Below are 26,423 nucleotides of genomic sequence, written 5' to 3'. Positions count from 1 at the left end.
GCTGCTGTGGGAGCATGCAGGGATGAGGTGGAGAGAAGGTAAGGCAGCCAGGTGCAGCTAGGAGGTTAGACAGAGGTCGGGGGTGGGGGTGGGGAGGTTAGTGGGAAAGGAGAGAATTAAAAAGACTGGGTGTGTTGTGGAATAGAGGGCTGTGTAGTGTTGGAATGGGAACAGGGGTGAGGTTAGATGGGTAAGGACGATAACTAATGATGGCCGAGACCAGGTGGGTTTCGGAACGGTTCAGAAAAGCTGCTGGTGGTGGGGTGAATCCAGATGGCATAGGCTGTGAAGCAGTCAGTGAACTGATGAATGCCGTGTTGGGCAGTGTACTCAGTAACAGGGTGGTCCACTTGTTTCTTGGTCACAGTTTGTCAGGGGCCATTCATGCAGACAGACGGCTTGTTGGTTGTCACGCCCATGTAGAATGAAGCACAGTGGTTGCAGCTTAGCGTGTTGATCACATGACTGGTTTCACGGGTATCCCTGCCTCTCATGAGATAAGTAATGTTTGTGATTGGACTGGAGTAGGGGGTGGTTGGAGGATGTATGTGGCAGGTCTTGCATCTAGGTCTATTACAGGGATATGAGCCATGAGGCAAGGGGTTGGGAGCAAGGGTTGTGTAGGGATGGACAAGATTATTGTGTAGGTTTGGTGGGTGGCGGAATACCACTGTGGGGGGTGGGGGGAAGAACATTTCTAATTTAAGGGCACGATGAAAGGTAGTCGAAACTCTGGCGGGGAGTGTAATTCAGTTGCTCCAGTTCTCCGTGGTACTGAGTCACGAGCAGAATGCTCCTCTGTGGCCAGACAGTGGGACTTTGGGAGGTGGTGGGTGACTGGAAAGATAAGGCATGGGAGATCTGTTTTTGTGCAAGCTTGGAGGGGTAATTACAGTCTGTAAAGGCCTCAGCAAGACCCTCAGTGTATTTTGAGTTGGACTGCAAGTTGCAGCAGATGCGACAGCCATGGGTGGTTAGGCTGTATAGAAGGGACTTCTCATTGTGGAATAGGTGGCATTTGTCAAGGTGGAGGTACTGCTGGTGGTTGGTATGTTTGATATGAGTAAAACATTCTCGGTTCTTGATGCATCAATTCAGGATAAAATCTCATGCTTTCGAAGATAGCCTCCATCGTCTTTGTCAGTAGCAACTGACTGTCTTTACTGCTGCTGTGGTGGCCTTATATAGCCTGTGGATGGCTTCTGATTGGTCAGCTTGTGTTTAATAGGCGATTACATACTACTGTTGCAGACGGTGTCAATGTCTGCCCTGGTGTCACCACTGCTTCCGTGGGAATGTAAACACTGCAAGGAATGTCTCTGCTGCTTCTCTGCACCAAGCACTAATTTCCATGCACTGCTTAGATAATATCTGCTATCACAGTTAAAGTTCTTTTCGCTCATTCTTATTTCGACAGCCTGTAGTGACCCCAGAATTTTACGAAAGTCTGGAGTCACTTGTTCCCAGCCGCTTCAAACACACGTTATTTCGTAGTGGGTTGTAGCGTAAACAGATACACACTACCGCAGAATGTTATTTGTGCAGGCTAACCGAGAAAGAAGAGCAAAACCGGGCCAACAAGTGATGCGCTCAGTTGCAGCAAAGAGAAAAGAAAAACTTCCGGCCCAGAATTCCGCAGATGAATTTCATGCACGAAAAAAATTGGTGATTGTTGTGTGTTGTGGAGAGACAACAGAAGAAAAAAAAAAAAGATTATTATTAATAGTGACTTGGTCTCGAGCAGATGGACATGTATATTAGTATTGTATCATTGAGAAAAAATGTTATTAAATTTGGTTGAATTCAGTCGTGTGCGAATGCCCTCAGAAAAAGTGGGCTTACTGTTTAAAGTGGCAGTGAAATGGTGCATTAAATTTTGAATATACAATATGTTAACAGCAACTGAATTTTGAGAGTCTTTATTTGGACTAGATAATAGGATTTTGGAATAGTAGATGAATTTTCACCTTCTTCAAAATATAGAATCTTCGGAGAAGAGTTTGATGCAAGCAGAAGACACAGGAGCTGCGGGTAAGCTGAGCCTGTTCCAGCATTCAAGTAAGTTCACACTGATAGTCCAATGAGTGTGGCTCTAAGTTTTAGAGAAGATACAACAGGGCACCTCATAACGTGGCGACCAATAAAGAAAGGACCTGTGAAGAAGGTGGAAGATTAACGAAATCAAGTTGAAAAGATTGACGAGTGTTGCCATAGCAACGAGTAACAGTGAACAAGACTGGAATATTTATCAAAAGTTGTCCTGTTGGTTAATGGTGATAGAAGCAAGGAAATCGAGTAGAACGAAAGCCACAGAACGCCACCGCCGCCGTGTACAACGCTGACGCGGCCGTATACAACACCAATGCCGCCGTCTACACCAACACCAACACCGCCGGTAGCAGATCGTCAAGTCACACCGGGTGAGCGAACTTTGACTTTAGTTCAATTGTGCAGTGTAAGACTTGTGAGTAGGGGGTACTGTGAATGTTGACTCCACTTACGGATAAGAAGAATAAGATGGAAGGGGATAATCAACAATCACAAGAGCATGTTGGGGCTATGGGGATAGGAAACCCAGGACCTGATTTGGGTGAATTAATGAAGTTTATCAAAACTCAGTTTGAGTCACAGAACACAAGACAAGACGAACTGAAGGCAGAATTAAATTCTAAACTAGATTTACAGAACTCAGAATTAAAGTCTAAACTAGATTTACAGAACGCTCAAATGCAACAACTCAAGTTAGACTTGAAGAAACAATTGTCTGACTCTCTAAGTGAAAGAGTAAATATTTTGTTTAAAGGTTTAGAGGAGAGACAGGAGAAAAATTTACGGGAAATAGCCCGGAAATTAGAGTATGATGTCAACTGTAAATGTAGTAGTCTAGGAACTAGAGTCAACGAAAATTTTGATTCCTTGAAAGATGTCTGTAAGGTCACATATGATGTGGTTAAACAGGAATTAAGTAACATTAAAACAAATGTACATAAACAAGATAAATTGCTCCCATTTGTTCAGGCGCAAATTTCAGGAGTTAGCTCACGTTTAGAAACTGTAGAACAAAATCTAAAAGAAAAGTTAACTACAACGGAGTTGATCAATCTAACCGGTATAAAGGAACAGGTGGATGAGCTAACAGAACGAAAAGAGGAAGAAAAATTAAGCGTTGACATTCCTTTGCCTATAATGACCTCTGAATTAGGTCGTACTAAAAAAGACTTAGATAACCTAAGAAGGGAATTCAAAATTATTCAGGAGAAATTTAAAAAAGAGTACAGTGTCTCAAAATCTTGTTCTAAATAAAGAAATAATTAACAATTTGCAATGGGGATCGAATTCCGGCTTTTCCCGACAGTTCCCTAGGTTTAAAATAGACGGGGAGGTACACCTCACCCATTTCCTAAAACGATTTAATCAGGCCATGCCTAAAGGTTGGGGAGAGGCTAAGAAAATAGAATTTGCGATAGGTTATTTGGAGGGTGAAGCTTCAGAATGGGGCACAGTAAACAAAGAGAACTTCATGTCCTGGGAAGACTTTCAAAGAAAATTTAAAGAAAAATATTGGTCTTCCAGTGCACAAGAGAAGTTAATTTCAGATTTATGGGGCCCGAAATACTACAGCAATGCCTGGGGTTCAATGCATAAGTATTTCGACTGGCACTTGATGAGGGCCAAGTATTTAGACAAACCAATGGAGGAGGAAGGTTTAGTAAGAATTTTAATAAGACGTTTACCTACTTATGCACGGAAAGATATCTTATGTAGTGGGTGGAAGACAGTAGAGGAGCTGCTATCTTTTGTAGACACATTAGATGCCATTAATAAGGATAGAAATGAGAACTTACATGCACAAGAAAATCAGAATTTTATGAGGGGTAACATGAATAATAATAATAATAATAATAACAATCATCATCATCAATCAAAACGATATGAAACTAACCTTGCCCGAGTTCACCAACCGGTGAGAAATGGTAATAGAGGGGGTGGCTTGAGAGCACAATTCTCGTCTAACCTTGGTTCAGTAACCACGCAGGAATTTGTGCCCAGCAACAGCTGTGGAACAGTGGGTAACGCTGTACCGACCTTTCGAAATAGGCCCGTGGTTGCTACCCATGAGGAAAATGTGGAGTGATCTGGACCCAGGGACGGGGCCAGATCGTCAAAATTCATCGAAAGGCCTAAACAGGAGTTTACAGGTTTCCTTTACGCACAAAGTACCTACAAAAGAGTGGCTGCTGCAGGAGGAAACGAACGAAATAGCTACAACACCGCGCCCTATAATAGAAAGAGAAATAGAGAAAAACAAAGCAGAAATGTTTATCGATTCTGGTAGCAAAGTGTCTCTAATTTCTAAAGAATATTTTGATACGTTAAAATTAAGAATAATTTCCTGTATTACCTGTAACAGGAGTATATATCGTCGGAATAACAGGAAAGAAAAGCAAGGTTGTTAAGTACGAAACCTTAGCCAACTGCCAAATAGGTAATCTAAATTTTCGACAACCTTTATTAGTGGTAGAAAACATCAATAAAAAAGGAATCGTTTGGCATAGACTGGTTACCGTATTAACTCGAATCTAAGCCGCACTTTTTTTTCCGGTTTTTGTAATCCAAAAAACCCCCTGCGGCTTAGAATCGAGTGCAAAGTAAGCGGAAGTTCTGAAAACTGTTGGTAGGTGCCGCCACAACTAAGTTCTACCGTCGATATATGTAGCGCTACACAGGCTTGCTTTGCAGGCACAAAGATAAATACCGACGCCAAAACCTCTGCGTCAGTAAATAAATTATAAAAAAGGGTGGAAGACGAGCTTTTTTCTCCGTCCCGAGTTTCGACCACCACATTTTCATACATTATCCAACAAAGTAAATACAAATTCCATATTGTTCATCTTCGAATGTAGCAGCATTTCAATGTACTACGAAAATCAGACTGGCAAGACTGTTGGGATGTTTGTCAATATGGCCAACTCTACGTCCTGAATTTTTTCCTACCTGTGAGAAGAGATGGTTTCTAAAAGGAATTTTTATGAATTGTGAATCGCATGCAGTATTCTCTTCACCAGAAGAATAATACGAATATAAACATTTTGCCATGTATTGTTTCGTGTTTGCTGCTATCTCATTTAAATCCTGTCTGCCTAATAAACTACGAAACTTGCGTGAGACAACACAAAAGCAGAAGAATATACATATCATGTCATGTTTATATTTGTATTATTCTTATGCCTAATAGTGGTACAGTCAGAAATGAAGCACGGCAATTGACTAGATTTTTAAATCTAAGATGACTCTAATTTCTGTGCAGAATGTAATGTACTAAAGATTTTCAAACGGAGAAAAATTTTCGCTAAACTCTCGTTCAGAACATCTTCTATCATTGTTGTTGTTGTTGTGGTCTTCAGTCCTGAGACTGGTTTGATGCAGCTCTCCATGCTACTCTATCCTGTGCAAGCTTTTTCATCTCCCAGTATCTACTGCAACCTACATCCTTCTGAATCTGCTTAGTGTATTCATCTCTTGGTCTCCCTCTACGATTTTTACCCATCACGCTGCCCTCCAATACTAAATTGGTGATCCCTTGATGCCTCAGAACATGTCCTACCAACCGATCCCTTCTTCTGGTCAAGTTGTGCCACAAACTTCTCTTCTCCCCAATCCTATTCAATACTTCCTCATTAGTTATGTGATCTACCCATCTAATCTTCAGCATTCTTCTGTAGCACCACATTTCGAAAGCTTCTATTCTCTTCTTGTCCAAACTATTTATCGTCCATGTTTCACTTCCATACATGGCTACACTCCATACGAATACTTTCAGAAATGACTTCCTGACACTTAAATCAATACTGGATGTTAACAAATTTCTCTTCTTCAGAAACGCTTTCCTTGCCATTGCCAGCCTACATTTTATATGCTCTCTACTTCGACCATCATCAGTTATTTTGCTCCCCAAATAGCAAAACTCCTTTACTACTTTAAGTGCCTCATTTCCTAATCTAATTCCCTCAGCATCACCCGACTTAATTAGACTACATTCCATTATCCTTGTTTTGCTTTTGTTGATGTTCATCTTATATCCTCCTTTCAAGACACTGTCCATTCCATTCAACTGCTCTTCCAAGTCCTTTACTGTCTCTGACAGAATTACAATGTCATCGGCGAACCTCAAAGTTTTTATTTCTTCTCCATGAATTTTAATATCTACTCCGAATTTTTCTTTTGTTTCCTTTACTGCTTGCTCAATATACAGATTGAACAACATCGGGGACAGGCTACAACCCTGTCTTACTCCCTTCCCAACCACTGCTTCCCTTTCATGTCCCTCGACTCTTATAACTGCCATCTGGTTTCTGTACAAATTGTAAATAGCCTTTCGCTCCCTGTATTTTACCCCTGCCACCTTTAGAATTTGAAAGAGAGTATTCCAGTCAACATTGTCAAAAGCTTTCTCTAAGTCTACAAATGCTAGAAACGTAGGTTTGCCTTTCCATAATCTTTCTTCTAAGATACGTCGTAAGGTCAGTATTGCCTCACGTGTTCCAGTGTTTCTACAGAATCCAAACTGATCTTCCCCGAGGTTGGCTTCTACTAGTTTTTCCATTCGTCTGTAAAGAATTCGTGTTAGTATTTTGCAGCTGTGACTTATTAAGCTGATAGTTCGGTAATTTTCACATCTGTCAACACCTGCTTTCTTTGGGATTGGAATTATTATATTCTTCTTGAAGTCTGAGGGTATTTCGCCTGTTTCATACATCTTGCTCACCAGATGGTAGAGTTTTGTCAGGACTGGCTCTCCCACAGCCGTCAGTAGTTCCAATGGAATATTGTCTACTCCGGGGGCCTTGTTTCGACTCAGGTCTTTCAGTGCTCTGTCAAACTCTTCACGCAGTATCATATCTCCCATTTCATCTTCATCTACATCCTCTTCCATTTCCATAATATTGTCCTCAAGTACATTGCCCTTGTATAGACCCTCTATATACTCCTTCCACCTTTCTGCTTTCCCTTCTTTGCTTAGAACTGGGTTTCCATCTGAGCTCTTGATATTCATACAAGTCGTTCTCTTATCTCCAAAGGTCTCTTTAATTTTCCTGTAGGCGGTATCTATCTTACCCCTAGTGAGATAGGCCTCTACATCCTTACATTTGTCCTCTAGCCATCTCTGCTTAGCCATTTTGCACTTCCTGTCGATCTCATTTTTGAGACGTTTGTATTCCTTTTTGCCTGTTTCACTTACTGCATTTTTATATTTTCTCCTTTCATCAATTAAATTCAATATTTCTTCTGTTACCCAAGGATTTCTACTAGCCCTCGTCTTTTTACCTACTTGATCCTCTGCTGCCTTCACTACTTCATCCCTCAAAGCTACCCATTCTTTTTCTACTGTATTTCTTTCTCCCATTCCTGTCAATTGTTCCCTTATGCTGTCCCTGAATCTCTGTACAACCTCTGGTTCTTTTAGTTTATCCAGGTCCCATCTCCTTAAATTCCCACCTTTTTGCAGTTTCTTCAGTTTTAATCTACAGGTCATAACCAATAGATTGTGGTCAGAGTCCACATCTGCCCCTGGAAATGTCTTACAATTTAAAACCTGGTTCCTAAATCTCTGTCTTACCATTATATAATCTATCTGATACCTTTTAGTATCTCCAGGGTTCTTCCATGTATACAACCTTCTTTCATGATTCTTAAACCAAGTGTTAGTTATGATTATGTTGTGCTCTGTGCAAAATTCTACCAGGCGGCTTCCTCTTTCATTTCTGTCCCCCAATCCATATTCACCTACTATGTTTCCTTCTCTCCCTTTTCCTACACTAGAATTCCAGTCACCCATGACTATTAAATTTTCGTCTCCCTTCACTATCTGAATAATTTCTTTGATTTCATCATACATTTCTTCAATTTCTTCGTCATCTGCAGAGCTAGTTGGCATATAAACTTGTATTACTGTAGTAGGTGTGGGCTTCGTATCTATCTTGGCCACAATAATGCGTTCACTATGCTGTTTGTAGTAGCTTACCCGCATTCCTATTTTCCTATTCAATATTAAACCTACTCCTGCATTACCCCTATTTGATTTTGTGTTTATAACCCTGTAGTCACCTGACCAGAAGTCTTGTTCCTCCTGCCACCGAACTTCACTAATTCCCACTATATCTAACTTCAACCTATCCATTTCCCTTTTTAAATTTTCTAACCTACCTGCCCGATTAAGGGATCTGACATTCCACGCTCCGATCCGTAGAATGCCAGTTTTCTTTCTCCTGATACGCAGTCTATTATTTGGTTCTTGTTGATCATTATCGAAGAAAGCAGCAGTGTTAGTAACAACAAATAACAGTCTCTTGACATTGTTTCGCTAATGAGACGATTCCTCTCTTTTGTTTTTTAATTGTAGGCGGTGGTAGCGTGCACAAAAGCAAGCCATGCCGCAAGCAGCGACAGGTCGTAAACACAAATTATCAGAATGCGACACACAATGCATGACACAGTACAGTAATGCATTTTCAGCTTAAGAGTGACGTAACACCTAAAGCAAAGAGAATGGCACTTATCAGATCAAAGAAAAATAAGCAATCAATTCAAACCAGACGAAGCAAGTGAAAAGGGAAGGGTACCCGTATAAATACGGATGGAGCTACCTGGTAAAACTTAACTGCTAAGCTTACGACTCGAACCAAATTACTGTAGCTGTACCGTCATTCATTCGACCTAAATTGTGTCTCATATTACAATGGACCAACTTTGTTTCGATTTATAGGTGCGGCCTAAAACTTTTCTCTCCCCTTGAATTTCGAGTCTCAAATTTCAGGTGGGGCTTAGATTCGGGAATTTTTTTTTTCCTTGATTTCGAGCCTCATTTTTCAGGTGCGGCTTAGATTCGAGTGCGGCTTAGATTCGAGTAAATATGGTAACTAATTTTAATATTGTACTAAATTTTAACGAAAACTGTATTTATGTGTGAGAACTAAAGGAGAGGCAGTGCGTTAAATTCGTAACTGACCGAACTGGGTATATACAAACAACTGAACACCAGCGATTACAGCTTACCGCATCAGCTCAGTTGTATCCAGAGATAAAATCAATGTTTACATCATATCAACGAGACGATTTCTGCAAGAAGGTAAGTGAATCAGAAGTATTAAATGCCGAACAGCAGACGGATTTAGTAAAAATTTTGTCCAAGTATGATTCGGTATTCTCAGAGAATCCCGGTATCATTAGGGATTACGCGTGCAAGTTTAAAATTAAGGATGAGACTCCGTTCTTTTGCAAACCTTACCCAATACCTGTGAGCCTTAAGGAAGCTGTCAGAGAAGAGATTAATAAAATGAGTGATCAAAATATTGTTGAAAGAAGTACGAGTGTTTATAATAATCCCTTGGTAGTAGTGTATAATAATCCCTTGGTAGTAGTGAGGAAACCTACAGGTAGAGTAAGATTGGTGCTAGATGCGCGTACTCTCAATCGGAATATTGAGACCAAAAGAGATCGTCCCATGAATATAGATGAATTACTCACTAAGTTTAAGAACGCCAAGTATTTCAGTTCGGCTGATTTGACTGCTGGGTGCTGGCAAATCTGGTTACATCCAGATTCAGACAAGTACACTGCTTTTTTGTTTGATGGAAAATCTTACCATTTCAATGTACTACCTTTTGCATTAAATATCATCAGAGCTCTGGATAATGCGACTGGACGAGAGTTATTAAGGGAACTAGTTGTTTATATAGATGACATTTTGATTATTTCGCCTACTTGGGAAGAACATTGTAGGATATTGGACAAAACTTTGAAATGATTTAAGGAAAAGGGTATCACTTTAAAGTTGAGTAAATCGCACTTTGCGAGACAAGTGTTGAAGTTCTTAGGACGTATTATAGGAATAACAGGCATTAAGCCTGACCCCGAGAGAACTGAAGCTATTAAAAACTGTCCATCTCCTCGAAACATTAAACAAGTAAAAGGGTTTCTGGGAATGGCAGGTTACTATCGACGTTATGTGCAAGGCCAAGAAATGAACGACCCTAGACTATTAAGATTATTATGAAAAGGTACAGCATGGAATTGGGACCAAGGGACCCAAGAAGCATTTGACAAACTAAAGCAAGCTCTAGTAGATGCTCCAATCTTATGACATCCAGTAATGAATGAACCTTTTAAGATAGGCACTGATGCCTCAGATTATGGAATTGCAGCAGAATTATTTCAAGGTGAATGGGGAGTAGAGAACTATGATCACTAATCTATAGCATTCATTAGTAGGAGCCTAAATAAGCACGAACTAAATTACACCGCTACTGAAAAGGAATTGCTAGCAATAGTATGGAGTATACAATAATATGGGGTTTGGAAATCTACATATATACCGACCACCAAGCTTTATCGTTCCTGATGACTAGCAGACTGTTACATAGCCGACTAATGACGTGGATTTTGTTTCTACAAGAATACAATATCAAAATACAATATGTTAAAGGATCCGAAAACATAGTACCTGATGCAAGGGTAAAACCCGGGGAGTGTGTTCCCGAGAGTGTTATCTCGTAGTCTCTGTTCTTCTAGATAGAACATTATAAACACCAGTGTTGAGGGAAACGGCATAATTCAGTGTTACATGATGTTTAAATTTTTATAAAATGTTTTGTACCTTTTGTAAAGTATGATGTGATGGGGGAGGGTTTGTCCTCAATTGTGTATAAGGGGTGGGTAGTGTAGGCATAGACACGACCAACACTACACAAACACCACACCCTTCATACAGCCCTCGCAAACAAGTGTGACTGAAGATAAAAGTTTAGCCAGAGAAGAGAAACACTACCAGAACCTGTATCAACAGATGGAGTTCGTAAGTTTTGAGGATAAGAATAGGATTGTGCATCCCGAATAGCCTGATAAGAAACAATCATCATCATCTTGGACAGTTTCCAGCCACTGGCTGGGTCTGTCGGGAACACAAGCCTCTCCATCGTGTTCTGTCTTTCCACCATTCCCCCTCTTCCACCTTCGTCCAGTTCTCTCCTCTTCTCGCTACACATTCCTTCACTCCCTTCACCCATCTATCTCTTGGTCTTCCCCTGGGCCTCTTCCCCTCCAGTTGCAGATCAAACATCCTCTTTGGAATTCTTCCCTCATCCATTCTCTTCATGTGTCCATACCACTGCAGTCTTGATTTTTCTATCCTGTCCTGTACTGGTTCCTCCTTTAGTCTTTCCCTCACATACACATTTCGCAATCTGTCTCGTCTTGTTACACTCAACCTGCTCCTCTGGAACTTCATTTCACTAGCTTGTATTCTACTTTTGTCGCTTTTATGCATTACCCATGTCTCACTTCCGTATGCCAATATGGGGACAAAGTAAGTTCGGTATATAATTCCCTTGGATTTCTGTGGCACCTCCTTGCTCCAAATAAGCCCCCTAATGCATTTGAAGAACTGCCCTGCTTTTCTGCACCTTTCATTTATTTCCATTGCGTTTCCCCCCTTACTTTCAATCATGCTTCCCAGGTACTTGAAGTTCTCTACCACTTGTAGTTTTACCCCTCCACAAGTTATATCCACATTTGGCCTATTCTTCTTCCTTGTTGTGACAATTATTTCACTTTTCTTTGCAGAGAAATGCATTCCATATTGTGCTGCCGTTGCCTCCCATACATCTAACTGCTCTTGCACCTCCTTCTCGCAATTTCCCCATAACATCAGGTCATAAGAAACAATAGAGTAATAAAAAATTGGTGGAGGATAATTAAGTGTTAAAGCTATGGAAACGATCTGTAAGAAAAAGGAATCAAAGAGGACATGTATATTTGACCAGGTAATTTTAAAGAGAATTGTATGAAGAGGTATATGCCAGAGGAGTGACTATGAACACTGTTGAGAGAGGATAATGAGGGCGCACCTGATATTGTTGAAATGAGATAAAGTGACAGGTAGGCAGACCCAGAGGAGGCTGACCTATACTGTGCGGGCAGGGGCTCCAGAAGGGGATTGACCTGTACCATGGTTTTAAGTAAGTGGAAGGGGCATACCTACCTGTATGTCAGGAAGAAAATTATGTTCATAGGATCATACCTTATGTCATTGATAGATACTGTACTTGCAGGAAATGGGAAGTATCGTAATTCTAATTTATTGTGGAAAAGTTTCCCCTGGTAATGTTGAATTCTTTTTTTCCTTATCTAGAGACGATGCATTCTGAAAGAACAGGTGGTTACTGTTGCAACCATAAAATAAAGAAGGAAAGAGTTATTTGATGAGAACAACACCTGAAATTTGTGACTGGCTAAGGGGAGGGATTTATTTTGCACGATCCTAAAACAGCCTTGAAGGAAGTCTTATATTTGATTAACTGGTCAAGATTTGTTGTATCTTAAATTGCTTGTACTACTAAGTCTATTGGTAAAATGACTGACCATCTGAGGGAACGATAGCAATGAGACAAATGTATTTTTTATTTCTGTGCTAAAGGTTTTGTGTGAATAATAAGTGCAAAAGATATTATATGTTGTATCTAAAATAACGAGAGTTCGAGCTAAGGGGAGGGATATGTAGTGCCCCCAGAATTTTAAGAAAGTCTGGAGTCACTTGTGTTCCAGCCGCTTCGAACACACGTTATTTCGTAGTGGGTTGTAACATAAACAGATACACACTGCCGCAGAACGTTATTTGTGCAGGCTAACTGAGAAAGAAGAGCAAAACCGGGCCAACAAGTGATGCGCTCGGCTGCAGCAAAGAGAAAAGAAAAACTTCCGGCCCAGAATTCCGTGGACGAATTTCATGCACGAAAAACATTGGTGATTGTTGTGTGTTGTGGAAAGACAACGGAATAAAATAACGAATATTATTAATAGTGACTTGGTCTCGAGCAGACGGACATGTATATTAGTACTGTATCGTTGAGAAAAAATGTTATTTAATTTGGTTGAATTCAGTCGTGTGTGAATGCTGTTAGAAAGTGTGGGCTTACTGTTTATTTGTGGCAATGAAATGGTGTATTGAATTTTGAATATAGGATATATTATCAGCAACTGAATTTTGTGAGTCTTTATTTGTACTAGAAAATAGGATTTTGGAATAGTAGTTGAATTTTCACCTTCTTCAAAATATAGAATCTTCAGAGAAGAGTTTGATGCAAGCAGAAGATGCCAAAGCTGCGGGAAAGCTGAGCCTGTATCCGGCATTCAAGTAAGTTCACACTGATAGTCCAAGGAGCGCGACTCTATGTTTTAGAGAAGATACAACGGGGCACCGCAAGCCTTCTTAATAACAGACTCCCAATATGTGGAGGTATGGGGCAAACTTGTTGTTTCATTAAACAGCACTTCATGTTTGTTAGTGAGGCTGTGCTCTGCAATTGCCGGTTTCTCTAGTTCTCTATTTTTAATATGCTGTTAGTGTTCTGCACAGTGGTTGGAAACATTACGAATGGTCTGACCTATGTAATTGCTTCCACATTCACAGGGGATATTATAAATTCCAGAGACACTGAGAGGCTGAGACTGTCCTTAATAGTGCGCATCATCTCCTTAATTTTCTTAGGAGGACGAAAAATCGGTCTTAAAACCCGTCTACCCAGGACTCTTCTTATTTCACTGGATACAGCGCCACAAAGAGGAAAAACCGCAAACGGGGCACATCCTGTGAGTGTGAGTATATTCATTTTTCCTTTTCTTGGAAAATGCTGCCTTTATATCGTGTGCACTATAGCCATTTTTTTCGGAACACATACTTCAGATGATTCACTTTGGACTTAAGAGGTCCTCGTCAGAAACAGGTTTTGCTCTATATACCAACATGTTCCAAACAGTTCTCTTCTGAACAGGATGATGAAAACTCTGTGCATTAAGATATAAATCGGTATGCGTTAGCTTGCAGTACACAGAGTGGCTGAGACACCCATCCACCTGTTGTACTAAAATGTCTAGGAATGGCAACCTTCCTTCCTTCTTTCCTTCTCCATCTCGACAGTGAATCATATGTTTGGATGTATGATGCCCATATGATCCATTAATTGTTTGAGAGCTTCTGTACCACATGGCCAGACCATAAATGTATCGTCAAGATAATGATAAAATAAGGATGAATGGAGGGGGCTGAATTTAATGCACATCCCTCAAAATTCTCCGTAAAAATGTTAGCCAATGATGGAGACAACGGAGAGCCCATTGCCATACCGTCCGTCATTTCATAAAATTTGCTACCACACAAGATGTAAGTGGTCGTCATCATATGCCAGAACAACTTTATGGTTTCAGGAAGAAAAAGGTCCACCAGCATTTTCAAAGTGTCTTCCACAGAAACTTTTGTGATCAGCGATCCCACATCCTTTCTCCATAATTATCTGGTAGTTTTTGATGTGATGCTCCTGATGATTATGATGGAGGCTATTGTTGAAAGCTCAAGATTTTATCCTGAACTGACATGGGGAAAAAAAACCAAGAATGTTTTACATATCAGTGCCATTGCAAAAGACAGTGTTCTCAGGTTTGATATGGGCAGAGGTACTGATGTAGCCATCTTTGAGGTGAAGGTCAACATCGAGGAAGGTGGCTTGGTGGGTTGAGCAGGACCAGGTGAAGTGAAGAGGGAGAAGGTATTGAGGTTAGGGTGTCCTCACCCTCAATTCAGATCACAAAGATATCATCAATGAATCTGAACCAGGTTTAGGATTCTGGGTGTTTCGGAAAGATTCTTCTAGATAGCCCATGAATATGTTGGCATAGGATGGTGCCACGCGGATGACCATAGCTACACCCTGGATTTGTTTGTAGGTTAATACCTTCATAGGAGACGTAATTGTGAGTGAGGATACACTTGGTCATGGTGACTAGGAAGGAGGTTGTTGGTTTGGAATCCGTCCGGCATTGGGAAAGGTAGTGTTCAATAATGGTAAGGCCATGGGCATTAGGGATGTTAGTATAAAGGGAGGTGGCATCAACAGTGATGAGCAGGGCACCACGTGGTAAAGGAACCAGGAACTGTGGAGAGTCACTGGAGGAAATAGTTGGTATCTTTTATACAGGAGGGTAAGTTGTGGGTAATAAGCTGAAGGTGTTGGCCTATGAGAGCAGAGGGGGCACAGGAAATGGCCACAATGGCGCGCCCTGGATGGTTGAGTTTATGGACTTTAGGAAGCATATAGAAGGTAGGAGTGCAAGGTGAGGAGAGCGATTGACTCCAGTGAGTTGTAGGTTTGAGAAGTGAGATGGACTCTGGGGAGAGGTTCTGGAATGAGTCTAAGGATTTGAGGACAGACTGGAGATCATGCTGCATTTCTGGAACGGGGTCATTGTGGCAGGGTTTGTAAGTGGATAAATCTGACACCTGATGGAGTCCTTCTGCCAGGTAATCCTTGCAGGTCAAGATGACAGTGATGGAGCATTTGTCAGCAGGTAGGATCATAAGGTCGGTATCAGTTTTTAGGTGATGGATTGCAGTTCTTTCTGCGGACGTAAAGTTAGTTTGCATGCTAAGGGTTGTGGGGAATGATGGTGAGGCAAGGTTTGAGATTAAGAAATTCTGGAAAGTTAATAGGAGGTTATTTGGGGGGCAGTGGGAGTGGAGTACAGTAGGATGGAGGAGCGAACTGAATCAGGCAGGGTTCAATATTGGTCTCTGGTTGAGTGTGACTGTAGGGTTGGTGATGAATAAGTGTTTCCTCATCCTCTTCCTTATCCCCACCCAGTTGCCTCTCTCATCATGCACTGCTGTTCCTAGTCTGGCTTCAATTGAAGAGACTGTGGTCATGTGTGTGCAAGTTACGTTTGCATGCGCGAGTGCGTGTATTATGTGTCTGTCATTTATTTTTGACAAAGGCCTTGTTTGCCGAAAGCTTATTGTGCGACAGTCTTTTAGTTGTGCCTTTCTGCGACTCAGCACCTCCATTATATGGTGAGTAGCAACTATCCTTTTCATAATATTGTTACATTCCATTCTGGATTTTCCATTGTTAAATTAACACATAATTTTTAGAGAGGTGACCATCCTAAAATCTGTTCAAAACATGCCCTAATATAATGAAGCCAGAGTTCCACATTAGAAGAATACAAAATCATCCTTTATGATGTGAACCAGGTACTACTGTGCCTAGTTTGCACAAAATTTTGGAATATGTTTGACAATGTGTAGCTGGTTTTGTTGGTATTTTTAGAGGATGTCACATTGAATTCATTATATTAGGATATTTTTTAAACACATCCAAAGATGGTCGCCAGAGACCGAAATCAACAATCTGAAGCCAAAAAATTTGGTGATCACAGACTGGAATAATATATTTTACACTTTCTGGATTAATGCTTTTATCCACAGCCAAATCGCAGCTTGTGATATCATCTTTTGCCATCAATATGTCAGGAGCAAAAATTTTAAAGTGTACTTACCTCAGTTCTCTCATGATCCACTGATCTCTTTCTTCTTTGGAAGTGAACTGACTACCACGGCCTTGTTTGGCATATAATTCTTTCCTTTTTTGTTCCTTCAAGGCAAGCCTGAGAACAGGAATACATTACAGTTACAAAATAGTGACGACAACATGTTGCACCACCTTAAAAATAAATAACATCAGATCAACAGTATTGTATGTACGACCTGCCTTTACCCCAGAAATGAACTGTTGTTCAACATTCCAACAATAACAATTTGCAGCACATGCAAGCAATTTTACATACCATGGCCAACCCTGTTTTAGGGTATTATTAAGACCCTGTTTTGGGATTTTATTGTAATTAATTGGTTCTTGCATGTCGAACTGAACCCACATTTTACAAAGGGAACAGTACAACTGAGCTACAAAGATGCATCCTAATACTAGTGAATACCAAGTACCATATTTGGAGGAAATTACACACACATGTATATAAATTTTGGATGTCAGGAAATTAATGCTTTTTGACAGACACATAACACTTGTAGTAAGTGAGTGCACTAAACTATGTAAAATTCATACTTGGTTAAAACATTGGATAATATACCAATAGCAAATTAAAAGAATGGTCAAAGTGTACTATAGTGTCAAATGTTTTCAGTCATTCAACATCAGTTAAAGGAAGTATGGGAAATCAGTGTAACCTCTGAGAAAGCATCATCCAACAGTTTGCCTGCACTGAAATGGAGAAACAACAGAAAATATCTAAATCTGGATTGTCAGAAATGGGTTTGAACCTTATAGCTCATGGGTATGAAAGAGAGATTAGGAATAAGAAAGTACCTGAAAAAGCATACACATTAAGCATAGTCCTAAAGTGTACTGCACCAAGCTACTAGCTCTTGCATCATATTATTATGCAGTTGTATATTGTCTCTGAAAAAATAATAACATATAACTGACTTTCTTGTTTTCCAGGTCTTGGTCCAGCTGTAATGCCACAAGACTGTAGGGAATGAGGGAAAAGCTGCAGAGGATCGATGACTGGTAGCTGTCAATCTCTCTCAAAAACAAAAATCCACTTTCACGTGAGCAATAATTTATTTCTCAATGAAAAGACTCTCTTGTGAAATGCTGGCTATGACCATCAACTGTTCTCTTAACTCAAGAACTGCTTTTCAACATGTAGAGATACACCACAAGCAATAAGAAAGTGCAGTGACTGTGTGCACTATAGGAGTTACACAGCACTGTTTCTTCAACGACAATATACAAGTCATGTTGAACATGTCAAACCACGCAATATGTCTGAAGTTCGCTTGAACATTAACTGAAGACAATGAGAACAACCTGTTCCCAAATTTCATGGTTTTAATGAAGTAGCCTCATAAATCATAAGAAAGGAACTGACTTAAAATCGCACGGGGAAAGGGGGGGAGGGGGGTTATACTCAGGAAATGGAATCATCTAAAAATAAGTCTCTTGCTTAGTGTTGAACTGTCTTGGAGACTAGTTCTGGAAGTCGATGGAAAAGAAAGGTATAGAAGAAGACAACATACACAAATATGGCTGCCACTTCCAAGACATTTTTATTTGGTACAACTCAGAAAACCATTAAACAAAACAAAACCGTTATGTAGCCAAACTGAAAAAGGGCCTAGTTTGACACATACAGCTTTCAGAACAACCTAGAATAGTGACAATATTTCACTTATTTATGGAGCAAGTGGTAGTGCCCAAAGTTGTTGAGTGTTGGAATGTCTACCTAAGTAAAACAATTCTAGTTTGCATTAATACCACACAAACACATGAGCATTTCACAATGCCCTAACTGGTTTTGACTACCAGTGTTCATACTTTGCTGCAGTATCTGCCTTTAGTCTGAAGATGACCACTGGCTGGTCTAATGGGTTAGGGCATTGAAAAATGCTCAAGAAATTGTGTGGGATTCGGATCAGCGATTTAAAGGTTTTCCAACCAATGAGAGAATTGAGTCATTGGGGCAACCTGTGAGAGAAGTGACACACAAGAGTGAAGATGAATATTGCACAATTGTTTCTGTGTACACGGAGAAACTATGTTTACATATAATATGAGTTGCACTGTACGGTTTGTTATGTTCACTGTCATTGGTGTTTGTAACTATGTGTGATAGTAAATGATTAACATGAAAGTTGTACCCAGTGGCTTTTCTACAAATTTTTTAGCTGGTCCATCGTGATCAACTAAACAAGTAACAACGTTTATACAAACTTTTCTAGGTACAGTTTTGGCAGTAATGACTTAGCGAGATGTCGTTGCATGGATTTTGGATTCGTAACGATTAACAGTAACAGAAAGACAGAGGGGAAATTTTAAACTTTGTAGCAATAGGAGAAACAGATAGCAAAACAGGAACTAATGTGTGTTCCTAAGTTGTAATTCAAAATAGCTAGTTTATCTACATGTCAATTTTGAGATGTTGTAACTGATTTGATGGGTCTAATTTGGAATGTTGTAATGGGTGAAACGAGCTGATAAAATACCAGTATCTAGAAATGGCAACATTTGATGAAATTAGAAAAGTAAACAAAAATATAACCAGAATGAGATTTTCACTCTACAGCGGAGTGTGCACTGATATGAAACTTCCAGACAGATTAAAACTGTGGGCTGGACCGAGACTTGAACTCGGGACCTTTGTCTTTCGCGGGCAAGTGCTCTACCAACTGAGCTACCCAAGCACGACTCACAGGTTCAATTCCGCCAGTATCTTGTCTCCTACCTTACAAACTTCACAGAAGCTCTTCTGCAAACCTCTGTGCTGGTTAATGTGATTAAATCGTTACATAAGTTAATTTTTGAAACAGTTCCAGATGACATGGGCTGGACTGAAGAAAACTTTGCCCAAAGATCTCAATAAGAAGAAAAGTTCTGTAGAGATTCACAAATTGCTGTCTCAATGGAAGAAGAAAGGGAAGAGCTTCTTTAGGAATATTTTCTGTAATTAAAGAGATTGCCCACCACACTCATACTGAGAATGACTCACTAATCCAATGTCTGACTGACAGGATAGAAGCCAATTCAAGCGCAAACCTGCTATTTTACAGCACTGGAATTGCTAAAGAGTTTAAAAAAAATAAAAATAAAAAAAGAGACACTGCAAATAAGCTGTGAAATCATTTCCAAAAAGACTCAAGTAACTGAAACATTAAAATGCAGCTTGCGACCCAAACAGAAATAGTTTCAATTGTGGCACCCATGCCCATAATTTAAGTGATTACAACCACAAAAGCAAGGGAAGGAGATGCTTCAACTGCAAAGCATTCGGCCATATCTCATATGATTGCATACAGGAGAGATTAATCAAAAGGTGGCAATGATTGTTATCACAGCTATGACAACTATTAACTGATGTAAATTTAAAAAGTCCAAATAAGTAACTGAGAACACTAACTGACTGTGGCAGTCAACTTAATTTATTACAATAAAATGAGACAATGGATGCTTCAAAGACTGCAGGATACAGATGCTGCCTTGACAGGATTTGGGAACAATTCTTTCTCTCCACAAGGGTATTTTAAATTACCATTGAGACTGAAGGTCTGTAAATTAAAAGATATATTTATATAGTTCCTACATATATTATGAATTTAGAAATGGTAGTTGGGAATGATTATCCACACTAGACTGAAGTTTTAATAAACGTGGACAGAGTTACTATTAGGGATCTAGAAGGGAAACTCTTCTCATACGTATTAGTATAGTATAGCAGACAAACCAGAATTAGATACTGAAAGCTCTGTTAGTAAGGACAGACTGAAGATTCAGTAGCCAATTACACCCCACCAAATACAAAGAACAATGATGTCATAATGAAAGTTACTGTGACAGAAAGGAACCCACATACAGCAGACCCAAAAGCTTGTCACTAGGAGAGAAAGAAGTGGTTGATAACTAAGTCCAGGTGTGACCTGATCAAAGAATAATAGAACCAAGTTGAGAATATGCTAGCCATATCATATATAAAAAACGAAAAATGGAAAGTATCACCTCTATATAGACTGAAGACAAATTAAATGAAATCACAGTGAAAGGTCATAACCTACTGCCCCTTATGGAGGATTTTTAGATAAACTACAAAATGCCTGTGTGTTTTGCACACTAGACCCCACTACTGGACTTTTTTCAGATTCATTTAGAATAGGAAAGCTGAAAGTATCCTCTGTGACACACTCAGGCCAGTTATAGCTCAAGCAAATCCCGTTTGGATTATCAAATTCACCTGATTCAGTATTTTATAGACACTGCTTTTTGGGCAATAGCTTGAGATAAGATTGTACTTATTTACATGGATGATATTATAATACCAGGGAAGCGCGAGGATAAGACATTTTAGTAGCTTAGTGTCGTTTTACAAGCTGCAGTAGAATATGGCTTGGAAATTAATTTTGCAATATGACAGGTAATGAAGAGAACTGTTGAGCTTAACAACAATGGAAATTCAAAGGTGGATAATAAGTGAAATAAAGGAAAGGCAACTATTCAAGTACAGCTCGCTGATCTGTGACAGTTTGGGAGTCTGTGTAACTGTTTTTGTGAATGTGTACTTGAAAAAGAGATAGAGCTCAAAATCCAGCGTAAGCACAGTAATCTGTTGAGTGTTTCTATACACCACACATATGGGTGATGGTTTGCCTCTTCTTTATGTCACGAAATGTCAAGTTTCTTGGGAATGTTGTGTAGTGCAACAAATCCAACCTTCTTCAGAGAAGACAAAGGTAGTTTCCAGAAATGAAATCCATTGCAGCCGTGATAAAATGTGAGTCGGAATTATTTTTCTTCACACAGTTGGGATTTTCACGGCAAATCTTTTTCCTTGTTTCCTCTAATGATGTTTTCTTATGTTTTGTATAAACGTTGTTACTTGTTTAGTTGATCACGATGGACCAGCTAAAAAATTTGTAGAAAAACCACTGGATACAACTTTCATGTTAATCATTTACTATCACACATAGTTACAAACACCAATGACAGTGAACATAACAAACTGTACAGTGCAACTCAAATTATATGTAAACATACAGGGTGTTTCAAAAATGACCGGTATATTTGAAACGGCAATACAAACTAAACGAGCAGCGATAGAAATACACCGTTTGTTGCAATATGCTTGGGACAACAGTACATTTTCAGGCAGACAAACTTTCGAAATTACAGTAGTTACAATTGTCAACAACAGATGGCGCTGCGGTCTGGGAAACTCTATAGTACGATATTTTCCACATATCCACCATGCATAGCAATAATATGGCGTAGTCTCTGAATGAAATTACCCGAAACCTTAGACAACGTGTCTGGCGGAATGGCTTCACATGCAGATGAGATGTACTGCTTCAGTTGTTCAATTGTTTCTGGATTCTGGCGGTACACCTGGTCTTTCACGTGTCCCCACAGAAAGAAGTCACAGGGGTTCATGTCTGGCGAATAGGGAGGCCAATCCACGCCGCCTCCTGTATGTTTCGGATAGCCCAAAGCAATCACACGATCATCGAAATATTCATTCAGGAAATTAAAGACGTTGGCCGTGCGATGTGGCCGGGCACCATCTTGCATAAACCACGAGGTGTTCGCAGTGTCGTCTAAGGCAGTTTGTACCGCCACAAATTCATGAAGAATGTCCAGATAGCGAGATGCAGTAATCGTTTCGGATCTGAAAAATGGGCCAATGATTCCTTTGGAAGAAATGGCGGCCCAGACCAGTATTTTTTGAGGATGCAGGGACGATGGGACTGCAACATGGGGCTTTTCGGTTCCCCATATGCGCCAGTTCTGTTTATGACGAAGCCGTCCAGGTAAAAATAAGCTTCGTCAGTAAACCAAATGCTGCCCACATGCATATCGCCGTCATCAATCCTGTGCACTATATCGTTAGCGAATGTCTCTCGTGCAGCAATGGTAGCGGCGCTGAGGGGTTGCCGCGTTTGAATTTTGTATGGATAGAGGTGTAAACTCTGGCGCATGAGACGATACGTGGACGTTGGTGTCATTTGGACCGCAGCTGCAACACGGCGAACGGAAACCCGAGGCCGCTGTTGGATCACCTGCTGCACTAGCTGCGCGTTGCCCTCTGTGGTTGCCGTACGCGGTCGCCCTACCTTTCCAGCACGTTCATCCGTCACGTTCCCAGTCCGTTGAAATTTTTCAAACAGATCCTTTATTGTATCGCTTTTTGGTCCTTTGGTTACATTAAACCTCCGTTGAAAACTTCGTCTTGTTGCAACAACACTGTGTTCTAGGCGGTGGAATTCCAACACCAGAAAAATCCTCTGTTCTAAGGAATAAACCATGTTGTCCACAGCACACTTGCACGTTGTGAACAGCACACGCTTACAGCAGAAAGACGACGTACAGAATGGCGCACCACAGACTGCGTTGTCTTCTATATCTTTCACATCACTTGCAGCGCCATCTGTTGTTGAAAATTGTAACTACTGTAATTTCGAAAGTTTGCCCACCTGAAAATGTACTGTTGTCCCAAGCATATTGCAACAAACGGTGTATTTCTATCGCTGCTCGTTTAGTTTTTATTGCCGTTTCAAATATACCAGTCATTTTTGAAACACCCTGTAGTTTCTCCGTGTACACAGAATAGCTTCCTAAATCAGAAAGTTCATCTCAAATTACTCTACAACTGCCAAACCTCTGAGTGATTTATTGAGGTTTAATCAGGAATATGAATATGAATAATGAATATGACAACAGGCAACTTCTTCACATCCATTCAATCTGCCAAGAAACTTAAACATAAGAAAACATCATTAGAGGAAACAAGGAAAAAGATTTGCCGTGAAAATCCCAACTGTGTGAAGAAAAATAATTCCGACTCACATTTTATCATCATCTTGAATAAACTGGTCAGCCAGAACGCATCCTAACAGAATAGCTAGAGAACAATAGTAAGAATGTTATTATTCTCAGCACACCACATCTTAAAGTACTAGTGAGTGAAGAAGGAATGAAAACCCACAAACTGTTACCTTCTACTATACCACAAAGTATGGTGTGGATGTCGTTGATCAAATGGTTCGTACATATTAAACTAAGGCTGTTTTCAGGAGATGGACAATGCATGTCTTTTATAATATCCTAGACGTCAGCAGTAAATTATGTGGGTCAACTACAACTAAAAATCAACCGAAGATTAAGGCAATCATTGTTTCACTGTTAAATGAACTCAAAAATGGGAAAAAACAAAGAGAAGGACAAGAGCAAAAAAACTCATTGAACAAAGAAATGGCAGTAGAACAAATGTCTTGGCACATTAAAAATACAGGTACGTCATAAAAGATTTATTGTACTGGGGTTATTTGTTCACACAAAATGTTTGTATTTTATGTTTTATGAATAACATTTTACATTAAAATATAGGTGATGATTTGAGAATGAACAAAAATGTTCTAAACTAACACTGATAAAAACATTATTTGTTAACTCTGATACAAACCTTAAATAATAAATATAGTGAGTTGCAGATCATGATACCAACACAATGCTGGAATTACGTAAAATGGAAAGATGTGCCAGACTGGGATGTGCAAAGGAAACAAGACCAATGATATTTGAGAGAAACACAAGAAAGTCACTGGACCAAAATTTGTACAAAAAGTACTAAAAACCACACAAGGTGAGATGTCAATGCTTGTTTCTAACAAGTGACATAGGTGAAGAAAAATGAACTTCAAAAACGTGTCACATTTCTGGGTAGGCATGCAACACTGTATACAAAACAGTAACCTAAAAGTATCAGAACTTTGAGCTAAATCTTTGACTGAATTTTATACTTGACATAAACAGAAAAATACAGGTTTTGCTTTAACAAATTCCTTTATCCAAATGCCATTAGGAGTCAAATAACCCCTTCCTGCAGTTACAGGATAATCACTTTTTCCGCTGTTCTAGTGTTAACATGCACACACATGCTGATCACTTCACATCACAAATTTATTAGAAGAAATTATGAACTGATTTGTAGACAGACACAATGAACTGTGAGAAGATGCTGAACTACAAATCTCAAACAATGGAAAACCTAGGATGGGATAGTGGGCAGAACATTTCTTGTTTCAGGGCATGACAAGAGGTAATCCATTACCTCTGAAATGACAAACGTCCTGTCCACTATCCTTCCCACCCCTCCCACAATGGTAGTCTGCCGTCCGCCAAACCTACACAATATACTTGTCCATCCCTACACAGCCTCTGCTCCCAACCCCTTGCCTCATGTCTCATACCCCTGTAATAGACCTAGATGCAAGACGTGTCACATACATCCTCCCACCTCCGTCTACTAAGTCTGGTCACAAACATAACCTACCCCATCAAAGGCAGCACTACCCATAAAACCAATCATGTGATCTACAAGCTAAGCTGCAACACTGTGCTGCATTCGTGGGCATAACAACAAACAAGCGTCTGTCCGCATTAATGGCCGTTGAAAAACTGTGGCCAAGAAACGAGTGGACCACCCTGTTGCTGAGCACGCTGCCAAACATGATATCCTTCATTTCAGTAACTGCTTCACAACCTGTGTCATATGGAGCCTTCCCCCCAACACCAGCTTTTCTGAATTGCACAGGTGGGAACATTCCCAGCAATATATCCTACGTTCATGTAACTCTCTGGCCTCAACCTTCGTTAGTCATTGTCTTCACCCATTCAGCCCCATCCCTGTTGACATTCTAGCACTGAAACCACCCGGTCCTTTTACTTCTCTCCTTTTCTGCTTCCCCCTCCCCACCTCTCCTCTGCCCACCATCTAACCTCTCGACTGCACAAAGCTGCCCTACCCTCTCTCCGCCTCGTCCCAGTGCGCTCCCAGCAGCACTTCACTGTCCTCCACCCCTACCCTACTATCCCTCTCCCTGCCCGTCCCAGCCTCCTCCTTGCCCCCATCCAGTTGCCATTCCCATCACACACTGGTGCTGCTGCTCGCAGTGTGGCTTCAGTTGCCAGAGACTGCAGTCATGTGTGAGTGAGTTGTATTTGTGTGTGTATGTGTGCATGCGCGTGGGTGTGCATCCGTGTGTGTGTGTGTGTGTGTGTGTGTGTGTGTGTGTGTGTGCGCGCGCGCGCGCGCGCGCGCGCGCGCGTGTGTGATCTATTTTTGACGAAGGCCTTACTGGCTGAAAGGTTTATTTGTGACTGTCTTTTTGTTGTGCCTTTCTGCGACTCAGCATCTCCGCTATGTGATGAGTATCAACTTTCCTTTTCATAGTATTGTTGAATTACAAATCTATAAGACACAAGAAGAAAACCCTGACAACTTTAATGGATGTAGGAAGAAAGCTTTCATGTACAAAGCTTGACAATTTAAAAAAAAAAAAACTCGAACTGGACCAGAATTAAAGTTGAACGTCAAAAACCTTGGTCCCTACCGAGTTATGAAAGTTAAAACAAATGGCATGTATGGCCTGTTACAAGAAGTTGGTAAACCACAAGGTCCTGGGCCTACAACATGAGTGAAACTGATGCAACCCCGGCTAGGCGGCTAGTCATCATCAGAGCTGGGTGATGGTTAGAATGGTAGAATATGGAATTTGGATGGGGGATGACAGGTCTTCCTACCAACAACGCAAGCGATGCACTAGAGAAGATGAATAGTACAAGTAGTTTTTGTGTGTGATGGAGAAATTATGTTCACAGGTAATATAGGAGCTACTTTGTACTGTTCCTTTAGTTCTTTGTTTTGTCATTGTGAGTAACAAATGGCTTATGTAAAAGCCGGACCTGGTTTTTTTCCGACAGTTGTGACAAAAAATATAAAGAAGGAAAGAAAATAGTCAATCATTTAATCTACAGGGACAGTATATTACTGTTTATAAATCTGAGTATTAGGTGTCACTAACATATGAGCCATCTGCATGTTAAAATGAGCCTATATGTTGTAACATCTCTTATGTCACAGATTACTTTTAATACTAAATATAAATTTTAGAGATACAGAAAAAAGGAGTTCCATGAAGGACCCATACCAGTTTCAATTCTGTTTTTATGACTGCCAGTAAATGTTTTGTA

At 40.2% G+C, this 26,423-nt stretch overlaps 1 protein-coding gene across 1 annotated transcript in view; it reads right to left on the bottom strand.

The window, feature by feature from the left end:
- Nucleotides 1-26,423, bottom strand: part of LOC126474514 (structural maintenance of chromosomes protein 3) — a 216,962-nt gene that overhangs the window by 106,838 nt on the left and 83,701 nt on the right. The window contains exon 10 of the mRNA XM_050101989.1: nt 16,384-16,491. Within this exon, the coding sequence (XP_049957946.1) occupies nt 16,384-16,491 (108 nt within the window). The remainder of the gene's footprint in view (nt 1-16,383; nt 16,492-26,423) is intronic.

The sequence above is a fragment of the Schistocerca serialis genome, chromosome 1, assembly GCF_023864345.2.
Source record: "Schistocerca serialis cubense isolate TAMUIC-IGC-003099 chromosome 1, iqSchSeri2.2, whole genome shotgun sequence".
Taxonomy (NCBI): Eukaryota; Metazoa; Arthropoda; class Insecta; order Orthoptera; family Acrididae; genus Schistocerca; species Schistocerca serialis.
This window is presented reverse-complemented; position numbering and strand designations above follow the sequence as displayed.